This window comes from Peromyscus californicus, unplaced genomic scaffold (genome assembly GCF_007827085.1).
Source record: "Peromyscus californicus insignis strain IS unplaced genomic scaffold, ASM782708v3 Scaffold_7__1_contigs__length_154581171, whole genome shotgun sequence".
In the NCBI taxonomy this organism is placed as follows: Eukaryota; Metazoa; Chordata; class Mammalia; order Rodentia; family Cricetidae; genus Peromyscus; species Peromyscus californicus.
The window spans coordinates 81,379,145-81,398,770 of record NW_026294595.1 but is presented as its reverse complement, the minus strand read 5'-3'; the positions used below and the strand labels follow the sequence as shown (position 1 = coordinate 81,398,770).

The window sequence follows — 19,626 nt, the reverse complement described above, 5'->3', positions numbered from 1 at the left end:
TACCTATTTTATATTTATTTAAATATGATGTTTGAGTCTTAAATCTTGGAGAAAATGTTACAAATAAAATTTTAAAGCCCAGTAACAACTGCCTGTCTGTCTTTACTTTCATCAGTAAAATGAGAATGACACGAAACATATTTTATAACTCACTCCTTTTGTTAGTGAGACATTAAAGTACACTTTTAATGAAAAATCATCAAAGTACTTTTGAATGTCTGGTCTCTTCCAAGAATGAAGTGCATGCCAACTTGAGTCATGAAGAGAGATGTCAGTGCAGTCCATGGCAGCTGCTCGCTTCCCTGGGAAGGAAGGGGCTGCTCTGAGTACAGTAGCAGAGACCTCACTGCTCACAGAGTCACTAGTGGGAAAAGAACAAAGGCCCTTCCAATGCCACTAACACAGATGTGCCCAAAGGCACACTGTCAGAAACAGTTAAGTTGACAGCTCCTCACAGTTCATTATTCTCCTCTCACAGGTCACTGGGTGACAAGCTGGGTCACCATGCTTTGTTGGCTGCCCCACTCTTTCTCCACCTCTTATTCAATCTAAATACTGTTAAGGGGGTCCTCTGGCCAAGCAAATGTAAACAAACACATTCCAGATACTTAAAGATGACAAGGACGTTTATTTTATTTTGGATTAAACTTGAAATCAAATGTGTATACAACACAAAAATATTTTGCTAAAGGGTCAGTCAGCAGAGCAAACAAGAAAATACATCCTCCATTAACTAGTATCCTGCATTAGGACCTCTTATGACAAGAGAACTCTCGTTTTCAATGAGAAAAAGACTTTTCCCCCTGTCACAATGGAAAAAAGGATCAACAGTCAGACATCTCCCTGAGTGTTGGAAATAGGAATTATTTGAAATGACTTTCTAGGAGGGAGGACATAGTTCTTGGTTATTGTTTTAGATTGTGTGGCACTATGGGGTGGGGAAGAATGTGAGTTTTGTTTAAGAATAAAATTAAAAAGAACAGACAAAACAAAATGGCAATAGTTTGACCTACTTTTAAAAAAGTAACAGACATATTGGTATGGAATAAATAAATAAAGGTGGTAAGGAAAAGGGCTGTCTAGAGATTCACACAGTTCTGTGTTTGAATCCTACTCCTCTATAATAGAGATATTATAATATGCCTCAAAACTGTATTATGTAGATACTTTGAATTTGTTTCTGTAACTTCATTGATTTTGAAAGTAGTAATATCATCAGGTTATGAGAACAGTAAGCAAGTCAATCTCTCTTGATGCTATAAGAATAAATATGGAGAATAGCAGTGGTTGCATGGTAAGTATCCACCAAACAGCAGCTATTAGTTTCTTTTAATAAAATTCATATGTACAAAGCTGAATCACTAAAGCATAAATTATCTATGACAAGTTATAGTCACATGACTAGGAAAGGACTTTGAAAATGATTTGCTTCAAGGTTAGGCTTCTGCAAATCAGGGCCTCTAGACTACAGACCTACAAGGTTGGATGCAACAGGAAGCCTGGGATTTGGTCTTTTAAAGTTTTCTGCCTCTTATTCAGTCTTCGTGGAAAATGGCCCCTTTCATTATTCCCTTTCCAAATTCCTCTACCTTATTCAACAATCCGGATTTCAAGATACCCAGTTCAAATGCTAACTTCATCTGAAAAGCTGAGATCTGAAATGATAGGTATGACAAGAGCATGAATGGTTAAGTCATTCATGATAGATGCTAAGAACAGAATCTGGACGCTGATTGTCCTGCTTTAAATTACTGAGAAACTTCATTCAAAAAAGTAAATCGCCTCAATGTCAGTGTTCTCATCAATGAAACATAGATGAGTCAGTCCCCTGTTTACCAACTGTATAAATTATTGAATGATAATACATGCACATCACTCAATAAGGTCCCAAAGCCTCAGATGTCATTATTTTTAGCCCATGCTACCTGTACTAATTTCACATATTATCTGACACTATGGACCAATCTCCCTTTGTTTCCACTAGCTGACTGTTGTGGCTCCTATCTTCCATCCTTCTAGAGGATATAAAGCTAGATTCCTCCACCTAGTTCCTCCTTTCAGTTTTCCATTTTCACAACTCAGGTAATTTTATAACACTCCTTTATTATCTGCAATGAGCTTTGCTTTAATTGAATTAACATTGAGAAAAGCATGTATGACTATATATACATAAACATATATTTATATATGTTTATATGTAAATATTTGCATAAATATATGTTTTGTATATATATATGTATATAACACAATACAAGACATTGATTCTCATATTTTGAATACTCACAAGTCTAATGAGACCATCTAGGATTCAAAGTCACCAACACAATAAATTCTACACCACACTCTATTCTAATTTTTCCCACAGAGAGGAAAGTGATCACTGTAAGTACTGTACTGTTTATTTAAGAGGGTTTTAATAAATAACACAGAGAGAAATGAACTGGAACTGGATCTGCGGAGGTTGACTGTGAGGGGAGAGGGGTAGAAAGTCCTTCAACTCTTAAGAACAAAAGTGGGAAGCTCCAAGTGATGCCCTTGGAGAAAAGGTTGTTTGGCAATTTTTATTGAAAGGAAATTGCTGTGGAATGTTGTTCTGTATGCTGTTGATGTGTGTTGAAATAAAATGCTGATTGGCCAGTAGCCAGGCAGGAAGTATAGGCAGGATAATTAGACAAGGAGAATTCTGGGAAGAGGAGGGCTGAGTCAGAGTTACCAGTCAGACACAGAGGAAGCAAGATGACAAGGCAGAACTGAGAAAAGGTACCAAGCCATGTGGCTAAACACAGATAAGAATTATGGGTTAATTTAAGTATAAGAGCTAGTCAGTAATAAGCCTGTGCTAATGACCATGCAGTTATAATTAATAGAAGTCTCTGTGTGTTCATTTGGGTCTGAGTGGTTATAGACCAGGTGGGACACAGGAAAACTTCCAACTACAGGAAATTACAGATATATTTGCCAGTAAATTCTTATTGACAAAATCCACAAGTCTAAATATAGGAGTTCCAGAAAGTGTATAGAATTAAATTCTGAGATTGGAGAAATGGTCAGCATCTAAGGGCTTGTTTGGCTCTCCCAGGACTCAAGTTCAACTCCTAGTACCCATATTGGGCAGCTCACTACTCCCTGTAACTCCAGCTCCAAAGGAATCAATGCCCTCCTCTGGTATCTGCAAGTATTGTTCTCATGTGCTCATGCATACACACACACACACACACACACACACACACACACACACACACACTTAAAAACAAATTTTTATAGCTAAACTTTATATATCAATGTTTTCTACACTGACGCATATACATACACATTGTACCAATGTTAAAGTTTAATTTATAAGTTAGTCATAATAGGAAATTAAATTAATAACAACCAAAATAGAACAACATAATCCAATAAAAGTTGTGAATTGGTTATTTCTGGAATTTCTTTTGAAATATTTGGGCCCTAAGTGACCATAGGAGACTTGCACTGTGACAATGGATGAGCAGGGACCATGGTTTAATGCATGTTTAAAATCCTTTTGTACCTTATTTGTCTTCAGAACATTTTTAGAACTGCCATTCAGTGAGTGTTACTGATTTCCTAGACATTTAAAATTACCGCATCAAATTTAACAATTCCAGTATACAGTATATTAGCTAACATTATGTTTTGTGGCCAGGAGGATGGGGTGACACTCTTTCTGTTACTATGCTCCTTTCTCCTACATTCAGTTATTAGATTGTATTATCTTGGGGAATTCAAAGCAACATCAGAGTGGAGATGGCCAGTCTCTAACCTGTGGAGGCCCGTACCTTCAGAGAAAAATACTTCCAACCTGGGGAGGCAGAAAACAGAGAGTGAATAAATGACCACAAGGGCAGGGATTAGCATGGAAGAAAAAAAATCCTGTAGGCGTGACAGGAAACTGAAAACAGAAGCAATCTATTCTTCCAGAGTCCAGGACAAGAACTAAAGCCCAAGATGATAAAACCCAAATGCTCTGCCAAGAAAGATCCAGTAGATGTGGCTGTGTGAGTCTAGGAAGACAAACCAATGGTAGCTTCACAGAGCAATGTCAACACATCCCCAGGTGTCCTGGTATTGCTAGAGTTCCCCTTTCAGATAAAAACACTGAAGATTGCTCCCAAGGGTCTCTCACCACAATGACACAAGAACAGCACCAAACATGCTGTGGAGAGTGGCCAGGCCATATGGCTCCAGCCTGCACTCATGCCATAGAGCATCACAGAGTTGAGAAACTTGGGAATGCTTAAAAACTAAGTGCTAGAGAGGAAGTGTCCTGGAACCCGAACTCTGATGCCATCCAGGAAACCCTCACACTGTCGGAGAGTAAGATAGGAAACTTGGTATTTTTTGTGAATCTCATTATCCAAATAAGAAATCATCAGCTAAAGACAGAGTCACTTGAGATGGGTTATATAATTTAAGAATGTAAAATAGCCCCCAGCTTTACAAAGTTGTCAATTGTTCTTTTTCTTTCTAATACAAATGACACTTCTATCTGGATTACTGAATTAAAGTTACTGTGGCATTAAACTAAATCAATGTGTGTAAGAATGGTGTTACTTCTTTAAGATCATGTGACTGGACAGTCATTGCAAACAAGTATAGATTTAAATTGCAGCTTATAAAGTGATCGTCAACCAGTAAAACAATAGTTATAATAAATGTTAGTATCAGGGTAAGTTAGGAGAATGTGAAAAATAGTTTCATTTTCCAACCCGGAATAATTTGGAATTGTTAGCAAACCATGGATGCCACTTCCCCTCTGGCCATGGAAATGGTTAATGTGTTAAGTGTCACTATAGAAGGCCATCTAGTACCCTCAGATGCAAGTACAATGTACTCTTTGTAGAAAAATCAAAGGGATTGCCTGTGTTTGCTTTTCTCAAAGACCTGCAGGCACTTTCACAATTGGATAGATGCTCAGTATTGCCTTTGCTTAATTATGTTATTTCTGTGTGTTTCAGTGAGATTCTAAAACTGCAATCCATCCTAAGTATCCTCAAAAATGATTACATACATCAGCCTTCAACAAAATGCCCATAAATGTCACCTCTCTTCATCAAATGTGACCCTGAAACTACTATGATTGAAAGCCAAGGGGCTTTTGAGATATTTCAACAATCTTCAAGAAATCCATCTTACATGAAACTGAAGGAAAACGTCGAATGTCATTGAGCAATAAAGCTCCGCTCTGCCGATGCCCTACCTCTGAGCAGGAGCCTTGGGAGGTTTCCCTTCCAGTTTTCTCAGCAGTACCACTGCCGGCTGCCCTGTCCCCTCTAGAGAGCCTCGTGGCACATCCTGAGAATCCGAGGGTTCCGACAGCTGCTTCAGCAAAGGACTGTTGGTGTGGTTTTGCAAACCCTTGTAATGAGACATAAGAATGATGTAGTTAATTTTCATTGAGTGGAAATGTTTATGACATATGTACTCAAAACATAACCTTGAGAGGCTCCTGGTTCTCTGTGTTTTTCTACAGCATGGGATCTTTTATGCAGTCAGAACAAATGAAGGCAATGCTATGTGCAATACAGGGTATCACCCTCTGTTTAGCAAAATATCTATATAAATAGGCATCAATTTTATATAAATATAAATGTGCCTATGAATATTACAGTATAAGTCTGGAGAGGTGGCTCAGCAGTTAAGAGCACTGTGGGAGCCCATTTTCAGGTTCCTTGTGGCTTTACCCAGCAGGACCTGAGTGCAGGTGTCTGAGATGGTCTGCACTTGGCTATGGTGATATTTTATTTGTACTGAAATGTGATTTTATTTGTATGTTAATAAATAAAGTTGCCTGAGGGTCAGAGCTATCAGCAAGCCATAGCGAAAGCTGGGCGTTGGTGGCACACGCCTTTAATCCCAGAACTTGGTAGGCAGAGCTAGGTAGATCTCTGTGTGTTCAAGGATACAGCCAGCATGGAGACACACGCCTTTAATCTCAATACCAACCATAGAAGACCTGGAGGTCTGTACAGACAGGCAGTGACAAGGCAGTCATGTGGTTGGGTTTACAACCAATGAGAAGGTACAACAGAAAGTCTTTATAAAGACAGACACACAGGAAGTAGGTCTCTTTTAGAGAGGTAGGACCACCGTGAGAGGAAGGGTAAGGTTTTTAGCTCTTAGCTCTGACCTCTTGGCTTTCTTCTTTGCATTGGTTCTGTGTTTCTTATTGAATAAAACGGTTACTTCTACACTTGGCTGTGCTGGGGGGAGGTCTTTTGCTCCACCCCTTGGTGACTCTATAAATACCCTGGGGCAGAGACAGTCAGGGCCCGTTGGAGTAGGTTCCAGGCCCTCTTGAGGCTATCCTGTATTTTCTATCTGTTTATCTCCACACTCTAAATCCTTCTATCTAATATTTCCTGCTGCTCGCACTCAAGAGCACACTGGGGAGCTATGGGGTTGGTGGGTAAACGCCCCACAGAGCACTAGCAGAGCTTTTCCACAGGGCCTGGGTTTGGTTGGTTCCCAGCACCCACACATGGCAGCTTACAACTATCCATAACTCCAGTTCCAAGGGATCCAGTGCCCTCATCTGGTCACCATAGGCACTAGGCACAGACACACAGTCCATGTATAAACATGAAGGCAAAACACTCACACACAGAGAATAGGTCTTTAAAAAAAAAAAAAAAAAAAGAACATTACAGCATTTTGTGACTTAAACAATCAACAGCATTGTCATGAGAATTTGTGCTTGTTTCCTGAAAGCAACAACTAGAATACTTATTCCCTTTTCAAGATATACTTTAGAGGTCTGTTTCTGTCTTGCCTCTGGCCACCACACTGACCTCTTCCACACAGGGTTTGCCGTGTTCTTGATGAGCTGTGGTCCAGGCTCTGTGGTGAATATGGTCCTCTGTTTGGCTCACATCCACTGGAGCAGTGAGGTCCTCCAGGTAAGTCAGGACAAACTGAGGATAAGCCTGGAAAGAAGGAAACAATTAAATACAGTGCCAGCCTAGTATGCTACAATTGGAAATTGAGGTAGGTAAATTAGTTGTAAAATGGCTTAGCTAACAAATTTCATGTCAAATCACTTTGGTTGACAATTTGTTTTTTAAACTTTGGAGATACATTAGCTAGGGAGATTATCTTTATCTTTACACAGTTATGAGAATACCTAGGCCCGGGGAGAATGGCTGTGTTGATAGAGTACATCCAAGTATGAGGATCCAACTGATCTCCAGAACCCATGAGAAAATAAAATCCAGGGATGGTGGCAAGAGTTAGTAATCCCAGCACAGGGGAGATGGTTGGTGATAGGCAGGTCCCTGGGCTTGCTGGTTGGCCAGCCTGTCCTTCTTGGTGTTCTCCAGGCCAGTGGGCAAATTATCTCAAAAACCAAGGTGGGATCAACACTAAAAGTTGCTCTCTGCCCTCTACACACATGTACATGTATAGGCACGTACACCCATACCAACATGAGCACTACATGCACATATATATGCAAAAACTCACATACCAATAACTACAATTTTCATTTCTATTCTCAAAATATGACTGTGAACATGTATGTACATGTGGAAAATATGTAGTTCCTGTATGGCTTGGCAGTCCTCAATTCTGTTAGACAACAGACAAGGGAATACAGAATGGGAATAAAATAGCTGTGTGAAGTGGAGACAGTCTATACATATCAGACACAGACTAAGAGCATTGTCTGTGAACATGGAATGAAAAGGAGAAGGCAGCCGGGCGGTGATGGCGCATGCCTTTAATCCCAGCACTCGGGAGGCAGAGGCAGGCGGATCTCTGAGTTTGAGGCCAGCCTGGGCTACCAAGTGAGTTCCAGGAAAGGCGCAAAGCTACACAGAGAAACCCTGTCTCGAAAAACCAAAAAAAAAAAAAAAAGAAAGAAAAGGAGAAGGCAACACAGATACTAAAGAGCCATGATTTATTTTAGCTAGCAACCACAGCAGCAAACATTTTGGGTATATAAATATAAAAACAGCCTACAGGGTATACAATAAGAATGAGCTGCTGAACCAGCCACACATGGTGTGCCCTGCTAATTCTCACTTGGGATCATCTGCCATCTGTTCATTGAGCTTCCTGTGAACACCATCACTGGCCAAGTGTGCTTGGACACAAGCTCTCACTGTCAGGGAAGAGTGATGCAGCCCAGACAGAGGTTATAGACATTAAGAACAAGACTTAGGGGATGTGGCCCTTCCACCCACCTGCAGCTTATTTTATGTGCATTGTCTACCTATCTCTTTCTATGTGCATTTTCCCTTGTTCCCAGTTGGTGGAGGAAATTGTGGTCTGAGCATTTTAGTTTGGCTTGTACATCTTTGCTGTTCCATGAACTCTAGGATAGTTTGCCTTCTAGTATGCCTCCAAGATGTCACTGTATCAAATGGCTGTCCATATGACCATAGGTTCTTCTCTTCATCCCTGCAACAGGCTTTGAAATAGCTGCTATTAAGGTGCCCACGTTAAAGATGAGGTGATAGTCACAGCAAAGTCACTGCCATGCTCAGTGTTACCAGCTTACTTACTAATCTAGAAAGTCCAGGTGTACTCTCTCAATTATTACACAAGGTTCTTGTTCCATTTTGTAAAGTGTGGGACTAAGGTTCTAACAAAAAATACCAAGAGGAGTTCAGTAAAGAACTAATGGCACTGACTGTTTTATACTGTCCTAGAAATAAAATGAGAGTGAATGACTTCAACCTTAAACTTTGCTTAAGAAAGTGAGTGAGTAGAGGCTGGAGAGATAGCCCAGAGGTTAAACCAGTAAGCTGAGGAAGAAAGGAGAGACACAGAAATAAATGAGGAGAAAAAATACAAGTTAAAAGCACTGTGAACAGAATTTCTGTTGGATTAGTCAAGGACTGTCAAAATGTTAAGGGTATATTCCCTCCGAGTTAACAGACAAATACATTCAAGCATGTTCATTGCAGCAGCATGGCACATATCTGCTTCAATGTGGATCTCCAGTAAGTTTTTAAAAATAGCATTGATATGGATGTAAACATGGAAAGATGGTCATCCTATGCTATCAAAAAGAAAATTATGATCACAAAATCATATGTACAGCTGTGTGTTATGTCGTATCTAATTAACTAGTAATTATATGATATCAGTGTTGATATGAATATTTGAATATTACTGAGAGGTGCTTTTGGTTTTTGTTTGTTAGAGACAGTACCCTGGAGCCCAGGTTAGCCTCACTCTTGCTATGTAGTTGAGGCTGGCCTTAAACTCTTGATCTTCTTATCTCCACTTCAAAGGGCTGAAATTGCAAGTATGTGTCATCATATGCCTTCTGCCCATATTTTCATTTATGTTTTATTCAGTTCTAAATTGCTGGAGGTTTTTATTCAAGAATAACATATGTTGTTTTTATTACTTAAATGAGAACCCTGTAATGTGTGAAAATATGCACATAATAACTTCTGGGAATATATATATAAATAGTTCTGGGAATTAGAATAAAGAAGAATTTGAAGAGACCATATGTGTTATTATGTTTTTATAGTAACCTTTGTTGTGCAGAAATATTACTCATACACAACTTGGTGATTTAAAAAGAAAACAGTTAATTTCTGTAGTCCACATGCTCACAACCTTGAAAAAACACTCTCGAGTCTCCAAGTTCACCTAAAACATTAGCAAGAAAGCTTAAGATTTAAAAATTTTTACGTTATCTTGAGATTTATATCACACTTACTGTATTATGTTGCTTTTTTATTATGCAAGTTCTTACTGTCTGACACATAATCATGACACCAGCTAAAGAGAGCATGACAAGCAAAAAAGGAGATTGTTCTATATTGTTTCTACAGGAAAGTATCAATCACAAGAGACTGTATTTTCAGTATGAGGGACAAAGAAAACCAGAAGAACAAAATTATCATGCCATCATCCATTTTGTAGATAAAGTTCCAGTCCTCATCTCTGCCTATACATGTATTTCTTTGGTATAATGCAAACACACCTAAGTGATATGCTATCATGAACATGCTTCAAGGTCTGCCAGTGTACCTCCCACTTCAGGGTGAACAGCTGTAAGTGGGAGTTCTGAATTAAAGGAATGTGAGGATGATTCAAAAATCATTTTGATTATGTTTCCAAACAGACCCCCAGAAATAATGGACCATTTGTATTCATTCCTTTGTATAGTCGCTTTCCTCATTTGCCAGCATAGGACCTAAAGAGTTTGGCAGAAGTGGTAAATGACCTTATCAGAGACACCAATACTGGTATTTCCCCCTACTTCTTTTCTTGTTATGACAGCTCACATTATGAACGGTGCTGTAGGGGGAGGTCACACTGTGATGGACTAACACCTCTGGGCAGCAGTAAGTGTGAACATGCTCAGAAGCTGACTTCCCAATCTTGACTCAGTCACAGACTTCTGAAGCTCTTGGTTGACATATTGGCCCCATTCTCATGAGAAATTCTGAGTTAAATTCTCCAGTGAGGGGCTGGAGAGATGGATCAGTGAATAAGAGCACTAGCTATGCTTCCTGGGGATCAGGTTTGATTCTCAGCACCCACAAGATGGCTCGCAACCACCTATAATGCCAGTTCCAATACCCTCTTCTGGCTTCCCTGAACACTGGGCATGCCTGATGTGTACAGACAAACATGCAGACAATATACTCATATAATGATGATGATGGTGATGATGATGATGATGATGATAACTACAGTGAAGCCACTTTGGATTCTCAGCCCATGAAATCATGAATGTTTGCTGTTTGAAGTTTCTGTGCTTTGAAGGTAAGTTATTACACAGTAAAAAAAAAACTAATGCTGATCAGAGGTGAGGTGTGTGTGCCCCCAATACCTTCATCAGACTGGAGATTCCCAGGTTTACTATCACTCTAATGAGAGGAATATTACACCACATTTCTGACAGTTGTTGACTCTTTAGTGAGATCACATGCTTTATTTAGCTTGGCTCTTTTAATTTTTCTTCCAACGTGTTTTGTTTTCATGTCCTTTGCCCTTTTTTCTATCAAAGGTTTTAAAACTTTCCTGTTGAAATGTCAGACTTACCATATATTAACATGTGATCTCACTCTCCAATGCTGATGTTGCAACGATTTTTCCATATTTCCTTACTTACTATTTACTTTCTTTGGTTTTGTTTTGTTTTGTTGAGATGGGATCTCTCTATGTAGCCCTAGTTGCTCTGGAACTCTCCACATAGACCAGACTGGCCTTGAACTTACATCTGTCTCTGGCTCCTGATTTCCAGTATTGAAGGTATTGACCACCATGCCCAGCTTCCTTATTTGCTTTTTGCCTAAGCTACTATTAGCTTAGGAGGTTTTAATTTTTACATGCTCAAAGGCAGTCTTCTCTTATACAGATTCTATCCTCATTTCTATGCTTCTAAAATTACCTACTTATACTGACTACACTGAGTTAGATGTTTCAATGTACATTTTTCTTCTGTGTGCATATTCAAATTTAAATACTTAATTTAGCTGTAGTTAGTTGAATATCGACAAAATGTGATTTTATTACTTTTTGCAAGTGAGTAAAGAAATAGTTGACATCAAAAAGAAAAGTTATCCAAGTAAAAACAACAAAATAAGATGCAATAAATGTATTTAAAATTTCCTGTTATTATCATTATTAGCTGCAAATTACCAATTAGCTGTTCTAAGCCAGGATCTGTGCCAAATGCTCACAATGCTAGCATTAATATTGCTACTTTGCAGATGAAGAATGTAAAGCTCAGAAAGGTTAGGTGATTTGCCTAAGGCCACACAGCTAAGAAGTGTTGGAGCCAAGATACATTTATAGTATCCTATAGCATCAATTCCATCCTTAAAAAAACAAAATGGCATGAGCACAATTCATGATCCAGCTGCAGATAATTACCAAATTATCCTCCACTTTATCTTTAAATATATGGAAATAACTTGGATATGACTAAATGTGGAGCTAGTTGAAATTTCAAATGTTTCAAAGACTGAAATGCTTTCATTAATAAATAGTTTCTCTCTGAAAATTTATAATAATTATAGAAAAATCAGTGATTGTATTTTTTTTAATGAAGTTTAGAATCTAAACCTACTTAAAACTAACTTGTGTTTTAAGTAGGCAAGCATGCATCATCTGCTTGGAGGGATATGCTCCTGTGAGGACCAGACACAAACACGGTGAGGACAGAAGCTGCACACTGGATGGGGTGGGGGGGTACTTGAGTAGTGTTAGTAGGACTTTGCTCACAGGGACAACACTGGAAACAACCAGAGGGAAGAGTGAGATGATTTAGACTCTTGGTTTCAGTGCATAGTCATTTGGCTCCACGTCTCTGAGTCTGTGGTGAGGAAGACAATCAAGGCTGAAGGGCATAATGGAGAAAGCTGTTCACTTTGTGACAGCCAGAGAGGAGCATGAGTAGGATGAGGGAAAGGCTAGCACTATGCACACCTTGCAAGAGAAAAATGATGTATCCAGCCCCGGCCCCTACCTGTCCAATTTCTACCACTGCCTATTAGTTGGTTTGATTTTATTCATCAGTGGATCAATCAGTTAATTTTGTTAGAGCCCAAATGTTCCAATCATCTCTCAATGGTCCACTAACTTGGTTTCAAGTCTTTGACACATGAACCTTTGGGGGATACTTCACATACAAATCACAAGCACATGTACTGGGGAGAAAAGATGAAGGTGGACCTGAAACTTGGTTTGTTCCACATCTGTTGTATGGGAAGTGAGACTTACTATGAGGTATTTTAAAAGTATTCAGCATCCTTAGCAATCAGGGAAACACTAAATAATGTTAAGGATGTTTTATACAACTAGATGGAAACCTATAAGCTTTCTAAAATGTGTTCTTTAATTTTATTTTTAATTCTCTCTCTCTCTGTCTCTCTCTCTCTGTCTCTGTCTCTCTCTGTCTCTCTCTGTCTCTGTCTCTCTCTCTCTCTCTCTCTCTCTCTCTCTCTCTCTCTCTCTCTCTCTCTCTGTGTGTGTGTGTGTGTGTGTGTGTGTGTGTGTGTGTGTGTGCAGTGTGTGCACATGATTGATGGTGTTCACGTATGGCAGAGGTTCTGGGTCTACCTGGAGCTGGAGTTAAAGGTGTCTGTCATAAGGGTGGTGGGAAGTGAACCTGGGTCCTCTGCAAGAGCAGCACATGCTTTTAACTGCTGAGCCATCTTTCCAGTCCCCAAATCGTATTTTTAAAAGTAGTTTAACTGGAATACCCCCACATGGGGGATAATGCTCCCAGAAATCTTAGACTGTCAAATAGCCCAGTCACAGGTATGGGGTATATCTTTCTTCAAGATGCTGGCCAGGGATTGCCAAGAGACCCTCAAACAACACAGTCTCCCACAATTGCACTTGGTTGCCCACCAGAACTTGAAGGCAAAACTCTATTACTAAAGACAACACCTCATCCTTTGGTCCAAAAATCAAGCATGTACTGAACTAATCTTATTTTAAAGTGTAAAGAAACAAACTCTGAAGTACTGAGTCAATAGATTATGAAAAATTAATTTTCACTTTGAAAAAATGTTTTTTAAAATTAAACAAAAAATCCAGGGCAACCGTTGAGTTAAACTAAAATTTCAGTTTCAAAGCAGAAAGCAATATCATTTGTGCAGATACAGAATCTCTTTATAAAACAGTTTATTTTACATGAATCTAAGAACAACTTTTCTAAGGAATAAAAGTTGTGGCTTATCCAGTCCTTACCTTAGAATAAATACAGCCATCTGTTCCAAACGTCCACTTCTGGGACTCATCTCCTTCATGTCTGCAAGTGAAAACAGAATAAAAACTGTTGCTTCTGCTCCACACAGAAATAGTTCTGGGTTTTAAATCAAATGGTTGGTCACTTTTTCATATAATCTGGCAATAGACCTGCCTCACTCTACTGCTGCAGCACTGTGGTACGCAAAACCCTGTGTGTGATGTGGTGTGTGTGTGTGTGTGTGTGTGTGTGTGTGTGTGTGTGTGTGTGTGTGTGAAATACTTGTATTTCCAACAACAACATTGACTAGGAGTTTTAGAGATTAAATATATTCAGCAAAGTATTGTAGAGGCTGACACTGCAACCCATGTCTATAATCGCTGGGGCAGGAAGACAACCCATGTCTATAATCGCTGGGTGCATAAGAACTCAATAAAAAAAAGAAGAAGAAAGAGAGGCGGGGGAGAAAGTAGTGGGAGGCTTTGCTGGTTGGATGTTGCAGTGTGCCATGGCCTGGCAACTCTCTCCAAGCTTGGCAACATGGACAATCCCCCAACTCCCTTTCTCTACCTGACCTTATTTGGAGACTGTCTTTAGGCCTGAATGCCTCACTTATCTCTAGTATGACCCTGGCCACAGTTCTCTGCAGAAGCTTTCCCCCTGCTGCCCATATGGTAATTAGACATTGTGCTAGGGACATTATGATAGGACCATGTTTCCACAAATGATAGCTAAGACTTGTACCAGGAGCTTTGTGATAGGAGTGTGCTGTTTAATCCAAATTAGGTGATTCCCTGGCTACTGTTCCCAACCCTATATATTCCCTATATTCTGGAATAAAGTTGAACTGATTCACTCAAGTTATCTCCTGGAGGCCTATCTCTGTCATGCTCACAGGCCTTACAAAGCTCTTGTCATCGCTTCTGCCCCTTGTTTCATGGATTGGTGTCCAACAGACAGAGAGGAAAAAGCGACCCTCATGGAAAGGAAGGAAGGAAGGAAGGAAGGAGGGAAGGAAGGGAGGGAGGGAGGGAGGGAGGGAGGGAGGGAGGAGAATAAAAATATAGAAATTTCTACATCTTCCCCCCACAAAATAATCCTTCCTGAGAGGAAAGGAGAATGGCTTAACTGTGTTTAAAGTTGAAGATGATGGTGTAGAACACAATATCATGAAAAAAAAAAAACAGGAACCTCATGCAGCTCTTCTGAGATGGTTGAGGAATTTTGTTAAGGTAAATCATATATTCTGAACTAAATTTGAATGAGAAGAAACATGAAGTGTAATGAAGCTAATCGTGCCTAATTAACTAATCATGTATTCATTAATATCAAGAAACTTTACAACAGTACGACAAAATGAATTCAATTAAGTGTAACAGGATGTTAAACAGGACTTCTCCTACTGCCTCGGAGTTTTGACAGACCCATCAGAGGTTGAGAATATGAGGTATCAGGAGCTAGTATGTTCTGAAGTTCATTGTAAATCATAATCAGTTTAGCACGCGAGTCCTCCACACACACCCAGCTAAGAGCACAGAAGCCATGCTGCAGTGAGTGCTTGCTAGCAACGTGCATTGCCAGGCCCTGTTCTCAGAGGTTTGATGCTGAAGGTCCTGAATCTCAAGTCCAGCAAGCTGCATCCACATGGATTCTGTGCCATTCTAGTCAAAAGAATTTGGGAAATACAGACGAATGTGGTCTCTGGATGAGACTTTGGAAACACAGAACTGTAATGATGCCAGAAGTAAGGAAAGAAGACACAATATTTGTAATTGTGAAATAATAAGAAACAGATTGATTCTGCCTCGGATTTTAGATGCAGAATTCCTTAAATGTCTTGGAACCTTCTGGGTGTCAGAACAGCTTTGGCTCTAATGATGCAGGTCTCGTGGGCTCCAGGATGACAGCTGGTCACCAGCTTAAAAAGACTGAGTCATGATGCAAGATTAGAGTTTTCTCTTCACTCCCAACTTCTGGGAAGAGAAGGAAAATACTGGAAATTATGTTACCAATTAATCAGGCCTCCATTCGAAACTATGCTGGTTTTGGTTTGGGAGCACACCCATGTGTCCGGAGGTTGATGTACAGGGTTCCTCAAAGCAGAAGTTCCTGAAACCGGGACCCTTCCAGCCACGGTTCTGTGTGTCTCTGATTACCCGCTGCCTTTGTGCATCCTGCATATAAGTGAGCAAATGCTGGTAAGTGTTTCTGTAAGCTCTGGAAGCCGATTTCACAGTTACTGAATCTGCACTTCTGACATCTGAAGCTGGTACCGAGGCCTTACCCTGTGGAAGCTAACACTAACTACAACAACTCCATGTCAATGTGCGAACTGAATGGCATGGGTGGACAGCCAGCCGATGTCTGTGGAAAAAAAAAAAAACTGACGGTACAAAAAGAATCCTCACATATCAGAAGGGAAGTCTATACAGTAAAGAAGTAGTTTACTTTCCTATACAAAGATATTATAAAGGGAAAACTGGTAACCACAGCTACAGAGTAGCGGCTAGAGAAGCTGGCCAAAGATTTGTTCCAGAAAACTGGGCCGAATAAGAGAAATGTGACACGATTAAAGAGAATGACTTATTTCCCTTTCTTAGTTATCGAGGTGCTGGGGACTGAGCTAGGCATCTTCATTCATACCAGACAAGTGTTCTACTAGACTGAGCTGCATCCCAGCCCTATAAAATGAAATTAAATGGATAAGAGGGAGCACAGATGTGAGAAAACATAAAACATTTTAATGCTTACATAAAAATGTTAATGAACTAATTTTCAAGGCATATTCTCCCTGAACAAGAATTCCAGTTTTAAGCATTAAGCCAACTGAATTGTTGCTCAGTTTAGCCTCAGGTGGGTGATGGAGGCTCTGAGGAGCATTGTTATTCTAGAGTTCCTTGTATAATAATCCATAAAGGTTAGTAAAGCAAACAAGAAGCTTTCTTATTTAGTCTTATTATCAGTCTTATTTATTAGGGCTTAAAACTAAAATTATCATCCTGATAATAACAGTATATCCTAGAGACAGTGCACAGACTGAAATTTCGATTTGAACTGAGGAGGAGTTACCCTACTCTTCATCTTCCTTCATGGACAATAAAGTGAGATACAGAAAGGTAAGGTGGGCTGGCCAGAATGACAGCCACAGGCGGTGTGCAGGGGTCCTAGACTTCAGACCCTGACCTCCAGCCCAGAACTGTCTCAGTTCCATTAGAAGCCTGTAACACTAGCCATTTTTACATCACTTCAAGCGGAGTAATAATATTCACATTGTAGCATCATTGGTTATAATCTGAATATAATCTCAGTGACTTAACATATCAATACATGCATAAATATTTTAATATAATTATGTTAAAATGCTCACCAAATAGTTTCATGTTGGGATTTTCTACCCAATACTGACAATGCTCATATTTTAACAACTAAATAGAGAAAAATATTGTTTAAAAAACAATATTGTTGGTTAAAGATTATCAATTTAGAAGTTTTAAATGTTCTTTATTTTTATTTTAAACTTTCTTACTAAAAAACACATTGCAAATAAAAAAAAAAATCACACAGTGAAATTAACCAGACCACAAAATTGTACAATTCACTAAACTTCTACACTGTTAGAATAAACATTTTATTTTTTTATTTGTTCATTTATTTTGGTGTTTTGAGACTCAGTTTCTCTGAGTAGTCCTGGCTGTCCTGGAACTCACTCTGTAGACCAGGCTGGCTTAGAGCTGAGAGATTTGCCTGCCTCTGCCTCCTGAGTGCTGGGATTAAAGGTGTGTGCCACCCCTCCTGACTAGAGTAACCATTTAAAAAAGTTATATAAGCACACACATGTTTTTTCAAACCTCCCTAGATTGTTTGTCACTTGGTCCCTTTCTCCTTCTGTATCACCCACCCCACTTCCTCCAGTTAGAGCTATAGACAATCAATGGCTGCTGAGAGAGAGAGAACCAGTTTTCCCCAAGGATGAGTCCCCTGGTAGGTTATCCACCCCCAAGTGGTCAGTACTAAACGTGTTCATATGAGCAACCCCAACAGACTCTGCGGTTGTATGTGTGTATGAATACATGCGTGTATGTGTGTAACAACAATAGCTGTAAGAGAAGGATTCAGAAAGCATAGGACAAGTTGAAGTGGGGGAGAGAGGAAATGATGTAAATATAACACTCATGCATGAATTATTTTTAAAAATAAGACATTTAAGTTAAATTTAAAACAGTGATTACTTTGATGGAAATATGCTATGTTGTAATCAATTTTTGATCATGTTTGTAATGAGTCAGAACTCAGTGTACTTTTATTGCTTACAGGCCATCCTTCCCATTGCAGAAATTATTGTGAACATATTTAACATCAAATGAAGTTTATAAATTTTCAAAGTCCTTCACCTGTGATCAGTAATTAATATTTCAATGCTAACTATCCAAACCTATAAAATTTAAAGTTCTGCCTGGAATAAATTATGGTTTTAATTTTGGCTTTTTAAATCATGGCACCTTTCTCCAAGAATAGTAAACATAATAGGAAAGATCCCCACAGTCAGACAACTATAGAAACAGAATCCATGCATGTGCTCAGAGATAATTCCACTACTAGGTACAGGACAGGAGACTAGAGTTCTCTTCTAACAAATAGATACATATAAAACATATCAGAATGTTCGTACCCTAAAATCCATAGTAAATCCATTGTGGGAAAAGGTTTTCAAATGATTTTTTGGCTGTTTAGAGGATTTGAAAGACCGTCTTGGTGTTAAAGACAATAGGATACACCTGGATAAGCAATTGAGAAACAGTTCTGAAAGGAATGCCAGTTTCCTAGTTTCTGTCATGTTTAGTCAACTTGGTTTGCACACACATGTGCCTAGTCAATTTTAGTAGAAACATGTAGCTTTATATCATCAATAAGACTTGAGAGTTTGCTAACAGCTTTCCTATGGGGAGCCTCCAATTGATACATAATTCCTTTACATTTTATCAAGGTCATTAAGAAAACAAAACTGACATGTGCCACGTCAGTAAGATGAGAAGCTATCAGTCTAATGTGTAACAACTTACTCACAAAACAAAAAGTTTATGCATAAAATTGAATTTTATTTTTCAAGAAATTTTATATATTGTTTAAAAGTCAAATTTAGAGGGTGGGGGGTGGCTCCATGGTTAAGAGTGGAGAACCCCACATTCAGTTTCCAGTATCCACTGTGACAGCTCACAGCTGCCTATCATTCTAGTGCTAGATAATCCAACACCCTCTTCCAGCCGCTGCTCTCGCATGGACATTCACACACACACACACACACACACACACACACACACACACACACACATACACACACACACACACGCACACACACATACACAAAATTAAAACTAAAATAACTCATTTTAAAAGTTAAATTTAGATCTCACATGCAATGGTGCATGTTGATGATATTAGACTAATTTATAGGACAATATGATGGACTTTCCTTTCTTGGTCAATAAACATTAAACTCAAAAGCTTTCCAGGAATAAATAAAGGCAATAATAGTAGCAATAAATACCATCAATGGTGAGAAAGGGGGATAAATGGAGATGTTCTTTGTCCTTGAGACAGTAAATACATTATAAATATATTATGATATAATATATCATAAATATAACAGAAGCTGAATTGAGGTTAAAAGGCCTTAGTTCTAGTCCTTGATTTGACCTTCAGTAGATCATCTAGGTTCCAAGGCTTCTAGAAATAAAATTTATCATAATGACGTTGATATTATCAGCACATCTCCACCACTACTGTGAAGGGAGGGTTAGGAGTGGAAACTTTTCCGAGTCTTTTCTTTTCTGAAAGAATGTAGCTCCTGAGACTATTTCATTTCAGGTTCTCATATTGTGAGGGAAACTCAGGACTATGTCTTGGCAAGTCTATCAATTACTACTCCACTGACTGTT

General features: G+C 39.1%; 1 protein-coding gene across 3 annotated transcripts in view; it reads right to left on the bottom strand.

Annotated features, from left to right (window-relative positions):
• Dcdc1 (doublecortin domain containing 1) overlaps positions 1–19,626 on the bottom strand; it is a 402,669-nt gene that overhangs the window by 149,599 nt on the left and 233,444 nt on the right. For all 3 annotated transcript variants that reach the window (XM_052722390.1, XM_052722391.1, XM_052722392.1), the window contains 3 exons: positions 13,693–13,753; positions 6,813–6,947; positions 5,222–5,379 (listed from right to left, as the gene is read on the bottom strand). In XM_052722390.1, coding sequence (XP_052578350.1) covers positions 5,222–5,379; positions 6,813–6,947; positions 13,693–13,753 — 354 coding nt within the window. The remainder of the gene's footprint in view (positions 1–5,221; positions 5,380–6,812; positions 6,948–13,692; positions 13,754–19,626) is intronic.